General features: G+C 40.4%; 1 protein-coding gene and 1 long non-coding RNA gene across 5 annotated transcripts in view; one reads left to right on the top strand and one right to left on the bottom strand.

The window, feature by feature from the left end:
• The window catches only part of ano7 (anoctamin 7), a 32,832-nt gene that overhangs the window by 593 nt on the left and 22,733 nt on the right, over positions 1–9,506 (top strand). For 2 of the 4 annotated variants that reach the window (XM_073924336.1, XM_068213673.2), the window contains exons 2-6: positions 5,653–5,733; positions 7,495–7,648; positions 7,942–7,999; positions 8,226–8,374; positions 8,930–9,037. Coding sequence is in view for 2 of the 4 variants with exons in the window: in XM_068213673.2 (XP_068069774.1) it covers positions 7,559–7,648; positions 7,942–7,999; positions 8,226–8,374; positions 8,930–9,037 (405 nt within the window). In the remaining 2 variants the exon portion in view is untranslated. The remainder of the gene's footprint in view (positions 1–5,652; positions 5,734–7,494; positions 7,649–7,941; positions 8,000–8,225; positions 8,375–8,929; positions 9,038–9,506) is intronic. The other 2 variants (XM_073924335.1, XM_009291433.5) reach the window with 1 other exon arrangement.
• Positions 2,163–8,021, bottom strand: LOC141378010 (uncharacterized). Its single transcript, XR_012391274.1, has 3 exons — positions 6,700–8,021; positions 5,349–6,462; positions 2,163–4,571 (listed from the first exon to the last, which is right to left on the bottom strand). It is a non-coding gene; the product is annotated as an uncharacterized lncRNA (long non-coding RNA).

Here is a 9,506-nt window from a genome sequence, read left to right as displayed (position 1 = left end):
ATATATCAAAATTATTAGCCCTCTTGAATTATTACACCGCTTGTTTATTTTTTCCCCAATTTGTGTTTAACGGAGAGCAGATTTTTTCAACACATTTCTAAACATAATAATTGGATTAACTCATTTCTAATAATGGATTCATTTTATCTTTGCCATGATGACAGTAAATAATATTTGACTACATATTTTTCAAGACACTTCTATACAACTTAAAGTGACATTTAAAGGCTTAACTAGGTTAACTAGGCAGGTTAGGGTAATTAGGCAAGTAATTGTATAATGTTGGTTTGTTCTGTAGATTATCAAGAAAAATATAATAATTTTGTCCCTAAAATAGTGTTAAAAAAATTAAAAACTGCTTTTATTCTAGCCGAAATAAAACAAATAAGACTTTCTCCAGAAGAAAAAATATTATCAGACATACTGTGAAAATTTCCTTGCTCTGTTAAACATCATTTGGGAAATATAAAAAAAAGAAGAAAAAAATTCAAAGGAGGCTAATAATTCTGACTTTAACTGTATATATATATATATATATATATATATATATATATATATATATATATATATATATATATATATATATATATATATATATATATATATATATATATACATACACAGTATATGCATACTCCATTATACTATAAACAACATTGTTATAAAACTAGGCAGTCTTATGAATATATTATTTGAATAGTATGTTAAATGTCACTAGTTTTAGTTGACATCTAAAATCTGGCTTCTAAACAGAATTGTATGTTGAGTGATTTTGCTGTATGTTTTTAATGGTTATTTGTGAGTGTATTTAAGTTTTTATAAGGTGTTTTTATAGTATTATAAGATAGCATACATGATATCTGAGGCAGCCTAATCTAAGTCTATACTTTATGTAGATGATTCTAAAATTGTTTAACAATTATGCCAAATAAATGGGGAAAATCTTTAAACAAATATTTAAAGCTTAAAGCTTCCATCCTGTGTACTTTGTTACCCACAGAGCGATGTGAATTCACACTTATCTGACACATCCAACCCAGGCTCATTCTGATTATGTACCCCTGTATACATTTCTAGAGAGCACCAAAAAGCTTTGTACGCTTTTTGAGATCTCAAATTTCTCTCTCGAGTGCCATTCGCGCCTGCTGTTCTCACGTAAAGGCCGTTGTCAACTGACTGACTGACCAACTGACCGACCAATAACCCCAGCCACCCCCTTCCCTAAACCCAACAGATAGTGTTTTATAAAGCACCGCTTGACCATATATTTTGACATTCTTATGTTTTTTATCTTAATATATGTTCAGCTTTATCATCATTATTATCAGTATTTTTATTATTACCAATATTGTTATTCATTCATTCATTTTCTTTTCGGCCTAGTCCCTTTATTAATCAGGGGTCATCACAGCGAAATGAACCGCCAATTTATCCAGCATGTTTTACGCAGCGGACGCCCTTCAAGCTGCAACCCATTACTGGGAAACATCCATACACACTCATTCACACATATACATTATGGACAATTTAGCTTACCCAATTCACTTACAGCACATGTCTTTGGGGGAAACTGGAGCACTCGGAGGAAACCCATGTGAACACGGGGAGAACATGCAAACTCTACAAAAAAATGCCAACCAGCCCAGCCAAGGCTCAAACCAGCGACCTTCTTGCTTTGAGACGATCTTGCTACCCACTGCGCCACTGTGATGCCCATTATTATTATTATTATTATTATTATTATTATTATTATTATTATTATTATTATTATTATTATTATATTTCCCTTAAGATTAAGTGATAAGGGCCAGACAGAATATGCAAACTTTTTTTTCCCTATTTCTGTGCAGATTAAAAAAAAAATTACATTTTAAAATTGTAACCACTTGTTTGGTAAACAAAGCTACAGCAGTAATGTACCCACTATAACAGAACTCAACCACGCTCCTGGAGTACCACAAACACTGCATGTTTTGGATGTCCCCTTTATCTGTCACGCCCATTACAGGTCTTTCGGTCTCTGCTAATGAGCTAATGATTTGAATCAGCTGTGGTTAGTTAGGGAAACATGGGAAATGTGCAGTGCTGGTGGTCCTCCAGGAACGTGGTTGAGAAACACTGCACTAAAAGACTTTACAAATTGTATCTTTCATAATTAATTTGAATATTATTCAGTAATATTATCGAAATGAATATAGAGACTGAAAAAATATGTACGCACATTTACAGAAGTACATAAACAGATTGAATGATGGGCTCAAAAATCTGTGGATTCCTGCGTGTGCAGATTTTGTGTCAGACTAGTGATAACCCGCTGGGTTTTTATTTTTACAGAAAGAGCTATTAGCCTATACGATTAGATTTGTTGGAATAAATATTATTATTTAGATTAACTGAGTGATTGTAAATTACGTTTAAACTTAAGTAAAACTCGGAAGTGTGCATGAGAAGTGTCAGCTGACACATGCATTAGTCTGACAGATGACCTGGATTCAGCTTCACTCGCTTCATTCATGTGTTAAACCCCGCTTCATTCGCTCGTCAAATTCACTTCAGAACAGACGCGGATTTGTGTGTTGGGCAGGGCTTTTGTCTGCCCCGTGACTCTAGCTTTGTTGCTAAATGGCTAACATAGATTTTATGAAGAAAATAACAGTGTTTATGTGCTTTATGAAGGCTGAAAAACAGCGTCGATACGTTTAGTGCCGTGTCTGAGTCTACAAGATCCTTTCAGAGGTGCATCCAGCTCTGTGAGCTCATCAACTCCTCCAGAAACTGAGCCTGGATGACGGAGGCTTTCAGCGGTGCTTCTGACTGAGCCAAGCCCAGTTTGATTAACTTTTTGTGGTGTCGGCTGGAGGATATTCCCCGGGACACCGTCAACAGGCGATACGTCACAATCACGCCCCCACAAGAGCAGGCTCATGATTGGTTACTGCGGTGCGAATGTCAGCTGAAGTTCAGATTTTCGAATTCGAGCGATTCATACGAAACACGCGTTAAGCGCGTCAAACGCACAACTCACGCGTATCGCGCCATTCGCGTGTAACGCGCTATTCGTGTCATGCGCGTATTGCGCCATTAGCACTACACCATTTGCGCATATCGCGCCGCAGGATGTCTATTTGCGTGTTTGCATTGACTTAACATGTAAATCACTCGCGCTTGACGCGCGTTCCGCGTCTGGTGTGAACGCAGCATAAGGGTTAAGGCTGATTTATACTTTTGTGTCAAGCGCACATGTATGCTCCGGCGCAGCCTACAAGTGGATGCATAGCCCTCACCGTAGCCATTGGTGATGCTGACGCGCACCTCTCAAAAAATGTAACTACACGTTGCAAAGACGCATAGCGCAAGCTCTGTGATTGGTGTGCTTGGTAGCGCTGACGATTGTACGCAGAGATTAGAGCCGCACAAGCCCGATGCAGTGATTGAGTGTCGAGTCCCATGAAGGAGCTCCAGATGGAAAATGTTCAGAAAAAACAAAACACCAGTAAAGAAACTCGACACGGAGAAACAAACACCTACTGCCAACTAGTGTTTTGGAAGTGTTATTGCAGAGCAACAGAAACACGGCACAGAAGTATGAATGCACAACAATGCGGAAGGCAGGCGCCGTGGGTCATGCCGATTACTCGACGCAGAAGTATAAACCAGGCTTTAGTTATTACTTGTACTTACTGGTTGGGGTTAGAATGTGGGTTAGTCACACGTAATTATGCATTAATTATTGCATTTACTATAGTAAGTCAATGGAACTTGTGTAACTACATCCCCTGAAATGAAAGCAATGCATTTTCTAGTCTAGGAATACATTAATGTTTGTGTTTGTACTGTTTTTGGGTTTATGATGGCTCTCTGTGGGACTTGTGGCTGTTTAGGGAGGTTTGTTAAGTACAGAGTGCTCATCTTTAATTGGGAGATTTTATGCAGAGTGTTTTCTCTTCTGTATTCATTAATTAGCCAGCTCACTTCATCTGCATAATGGTGTGCAGTTTTGTACACAGCTATAATGAGGACTATTTCATCTTCTCGGGCTCTGTCTGAGTTTTTGACCATTTGAGGTTTTAAAATTTGCATGAAACATCTATTTTCTAATTCCAGTAATTAAAAGAAAACAAAACTTGTTTGTGTCTGTCGCTGTGTAAAAGATCTGATAAATACACAGTACTATACGCAGAAAAACCAAGAGAATAGCTATGAAGAGAACAGACTAGAGGAAATAAATTAATAAACATTTGTTGAAAAATATATTAAAATAAGACAGTGAATCTGTGCTTGGGCCAGCAGAGATGGCTTTTGCTATACATCTTACAGTAACAGTACACTCAAAACAACAACTCAGGCTCATTCGGAAAACACAGTCCCATGGACATTTCTGGAGACCGCAAAATACGTCCCGGGAGGTACGTTTTTTTTGCTTTCGCAAATCTGCAAAAGGCAGTTGTGTGTGTTTTTTTGTATCTCAAATGTCTCTCACGAGTACCAATCGCACCCGTGCTGTTCTCGCGTGAACCCACCAGAGGCCGCTGTTGTCTGATTGTCTGTCTGACTGACTGTATTATTCAACCCTGGCTCATTGTGGAAACGTAGTCCTGCGGACGTTTCTGGAGACCGCGGAATACGTCCCGGCGGGTACGTACGGCTGCAGTTTTTGTTTTTGCGAATCCACGAGAGGCCACTGTTGTGTGATTTTTCCTCATCTTGAACGTCTCTCGCGAGTGCGGTTCGCACCCGCGCTGTTCTCGCGTCAACCCGCCAGAGGCCGCTGTCCGACTGACCGGATGATTGACTGCACGACCGGCCAATCGGCTGACCGCCCTCCTCTTTCCCTGAACCCAACCAATTTTACCAATTGACCCGCCCGCCCGCCCGCCCGCCCGCCCGCTCGCTTCCCTAAACCCGAGCAACAGTTTACAAAAGCCGTTCAAAAAAAGAAAAGCCCTGATTTTTTTTTTCTACCACGTTTTCGGATTTCACCGCGTTCTCACCCTGTTATGAAACTCGTTCACTTAATTTTTGGGATTCTGTTTTTGTCTTACCTGATTGCTGGAACTGCTCTTCCCCGGACTCAAAACCGATCGCCGTGGTCAACTCCTCCTCTCTGCATCTCGAGCCTGCCGACGTTACACGGTGAGCTGAGTGGACAAACCGGTTCCGGCGGGAAAGCCCTCCACAAGGAGGTAAGCGGTCAGCTGGCAAGCGCGAAAGGGAACAGCGTCACACCGCCCGCAGCGTTCGCTTGAAAAAAATAAATGCAGCCGTACGTACCTCTCAGGACATATTCCGCTGTCTCCAGAAACGTCCACGGGACGTTTTCAGAATGAGCCTGGGTTGGTATTATTGACTGGGCGACCGGCCAATCGACTGACCCACCCTCCTCCTTCCCTAAGCCCAACCAATTTTACAGATTGATCCGCCCACACACCTACTTCCCTAAACCCAACTAATGGTTTAAAAAACCGTCTAAAAAAAGAAAAGCCCTCGTCTGACTTTTACCACGTTTTCGGATTTAACCACATTCTTACCTTGTTGTTCACTCGTTCATTTTATTTTTTGGATTCTGTTTTTATCTTACCTGATTTCTGGAACCGCTCTTCCCTGGACTCGAACCCTGTCGTCATCATGGTCAACTCCTCTCTGCGTCTCAAGTCCGCCGATGTACACGACAAGCTAACTGGACAAACTGGTTGCGGCGGGACATCCCTCCACACGGAGATAAGTGGTCAGCCGGTAAGCGCCAAAAGGAATATTGTTATACCACCCCGTAGCGTTCGCTTAAAAAAATGAAATACAGCCATACCTCCGGCTACGTAATTTGCGGTCTCCAGTAACATGCACAGGTCAGCCAAGTACCTGTATCCTCTATATAATCTTGTTGCTGTCTGGATGATCCTTTTCCTCTTTGGTTCGGAGAATACAGTGCCCATTTCTCCCCAAAAATACCTGAAATGCTAATTCATCTGACAACAGTACACGTTTCCACTCTGTGATGGTCCATTCCAGATGCCTCCAGAGAGTCTAGAGAAGTTGATGGCACTTCTGGACACTGTTAACATAGGGCTTCCTCTTGGCACAGTACAGTTTTCACTGGCATTTGTGAATGTAACTACATATTGGGTCCCACTTTATATTAAGTGGCCTTAACTAATATGTACTTACACAGGAATTAATAGTTTGTTACAATGGACTTATTGTGTAAATACATGTATTTATTGTGTACTTATGCTTGATTAAATACATGTATGTAATTACATCTGTAATTAACTTTAGCAATTACATTTGCAAATACACTGTTGACCATCCCTTACACCTTAACCCACCCTTAAACCTACCCATGCCACCAAACCTGTCCATAACCCTCTATCCCAACTTAAAAGCACCACGTGTTCTCAAATACATTATAAACACAGTAAGTACATTGTATTTATTTTTGATGCAAGTACATAGTAGTTAAGGACACTTAATGTAAAGTGGGACCACATATTGTGGTACTTGCCAAAGTAGTCCTGAGCTCATCTGGTGAAATCGCTTATAGATGAATGAGGATTCTTAATGCAGTGCCTCCTGAGGGATCGGAGATCATGGTTGCTCAGCTTATGCCGAGTTCAGACTGCATGATTTTCAAAGTAGTCGTGTCACAGATGTTTTCACACTGCATGACTATCTGGGCTTGCGTTTCGTCGCTGCTTTGTTTACACTGCAAGATGGATCGGCGACAGGGACTTTCACATTGCATGACTTTACTATAGGAAGAATCGCCGACAACTTCGTCCAAACTACATCTCACAGCCAAAAACACGTCGTATATCTTTTGTTATTAACTACATAATGAGAAAGAAGCCTTTAATGGGGTAGAACATGTACATGTTTGCTCACCTGGGTTTAAAGGGAATTAGCCATTTCTCCTCAACGTTGATAATAAACAAATTTCTTTCTGTATGAAACGTCAAACAGACACGGTTGCTCCTGAGTCCTGTCAAACCTCCACTAGTTTTTCCTCCATTTTGTAGGTCCAAATAAACCGAAAAAGAGCGCTTTTAACTTCTCCCCCAGCCTCCCGCTGGCCTGCAGCAGGTATACACACACACGCACACACAAGTGAAAGCTGCTCTCTCATTAGCTGTAGGCGATCGCTGATGTTATTTTCAGTCAAAACTCAATTCACACGGCATGATTTGAATCGCAGACAGCTCCAGATATTTAGCATGCCAAATATCTCGCAGGCATCGGCGACTCATCTGCGATTCTCTCAGATCGCGTCTTTGAAAGTTCATACTGTGTGATTGTCACTCATGTGCATGAGCAGCGATTTGCCTGATTTCAGGATTTGTCGGCGTTCTTTCAAACTGAAATTCCTTCAGATTCCTTGAATGTTTTAATTAAGTTTGCACTGTTGAAGGTGAAATGTCCAAATGTCCATCTTTTTTTTGAGGAACATTGTTTTTAAACATTTCAATTATTTTCTCACTGCTGTGTTCTTATTTTTTAAAGAGAGGAAGATCGTTCTCACATTGGCGGTCAAAAACCACTGAGTTAAATTGTCTCTTTTGGAGGGATGATGAAAAAGAAGAAGAGTTTAGTGGAGGACAGCGCCACCCTCATCGCCCTCTCAGACCACCCTGAACAAACCTACGGCAGCATAGAGGTACTCAACTGCCTGTTATCTTGCTTTTAAAAAAAATGCAAGTTGTTTTCAAAATATCATCAAGGGTCACAAAGAGAGGAAGCTAATTAGTAGCTAACAATGCAACACAAACATGCCAAATTTCCTCACATCTCTCAGTCTCCATCGCTCCACCCTAATATTCCTGATAACACACACATTGCTGGAATTTCCAGAGGTGTTTTCTTGTAAAGTTCATTCTCCAAGACTGTATGCGTGGATATCAGTTCCTAATATTGATTCAGATAATGGAGATGTTCACTTGTTATTCACAGAAATGTGCGAAACCTCAGGAAAACAAGAACGTCTTCAGTGATGGAGTCACAACAATTGGTAAGTTTTATTTCATCGTGACAAAAAAAAAAGTTTACAAGATTTGCTTCTGAATTCTGAAGGTTAACAATGGGATTTTGGACACTCTATGAACACCTTTATCACTCAAAACATTACTTTTGTCTTTATCTGTATTTACATTTCAGAAAGTTGACCTGCTGTCAGCTTTTAGAACTGTAATGTATGTCTTCTAAATATGAAGATGTAATTTTGTACGTGCTGATAGATTTCGTCTTGGTTTGGGAGGAATCTGGCAGCCCGTTGAAGTCAGCAGATGGAGACGAACTATCATTTAGTTCGTCACGGGACACACACAGGAAGTGGAGGACAGAGTTCCTGTCCAAACTCCAAGAAGCTGGACTTCATCAAGAAATGGTAAATTGATATCGCTTCACTGTGATGTCCAGTTCTGTTTGCAGCTATAATCTGAATAGAAATGTCAAGTAAGCACTGAATTAGGCGACGCAGTGGGTAGCACGTTCGCCTCACAGCAAGAAGGTCGCTGGTTCGATCCTCGGCTCAGTTGGCGTTTCTGTGTGGAGTTTGCATGTTCTCCCTGCATTCGCGTGGGTTTCTTCCGGGTACTCCCCCACAGTCCAAAGACATGTGGTACAGGTGAATTAGGTAGGCTAAATTGTCCGTAGTGTGTGTGTATGTGTGGATGTTTCCCAGAGATGGGTTGCGGCTGGAAGGGCATCCGCTGCGTAAAAACTTGCTGGATAAGTTGGCGGTTCATTCCGCTGTGGCGACCCCGGATTAATAAAGGGACTAAGCCGACAAGAAAATTAATAAATGAATGAGCACTGAATTAAATGGAAATTCAAAAGATAAAGTTTTGTTGAACTGAGTGTAGAGAATAAAGAACAAACTGACTTGAAGTCCATCTTCTAATGCAATGCATTTCTCCTAATGTGATTTTTTTTGTCTCAGAAAGAGGTTGTGCAGGGAAAAACAAAGACTACTTATGTCCTTCTGAGCGCCCCATGGAATGTTCTGTGTTACTATGCTGAGGAGATCAGCCTTCGAGTGCCATTACAGGTAAATAGTTTTTTTTACAATCCTATTTGCGAAAATTTTTTAATAAAAACTCAAATGGTGTTATCAAGATTTTCAGAAAATGGAAAAAATTAAAATATTGTAAGTCTGATTATGGCAGCCAGAAGAGAGAACAACATCATATTTACAGTTTTTCTCAGTGGCTTTGGTGCATTTCTCACAACACTATTTACATTTGCACAACAGGTCATGCATTTCTCAAAACAATTAGTCATTTGTGCACATCCTAGTAGCAGTTTCTCATTCCTTTCAACAAATTGCGAATGCTTTTGGACATGCATCAATTGCTTTCATTCAACTCTCTGCTATTTATAACATTATCATTTGCTTATGTCATGTCAGTCAAAATTAACTAGTAAATGCTGAATAGTCATTCCATATAAAACTAACAGTCATCATTTCATTACTTGAGTCATTACATACAAAAATGTTGAACTTGATGTCAAAATCG

Source organism: Danio rerio, chromosome 15, assembly GCF_049306965.1.
Source record: "Danio rerio strain Tuebingen ecotype United States chromosome 15, GRCz12tu, whole genome shotgun sequence".
Lineage (NCBI taxonomy): Eukaryota > Metazoa > Chordata > Actinopteri > Cypriniformes > Danionidae > Danio > Danio rerio.
The sequence above is the reverse complement of the archived record's forward strand: the minus strand, read 5'-3'. Positions and strand labels throughout refer to the sequence as shown.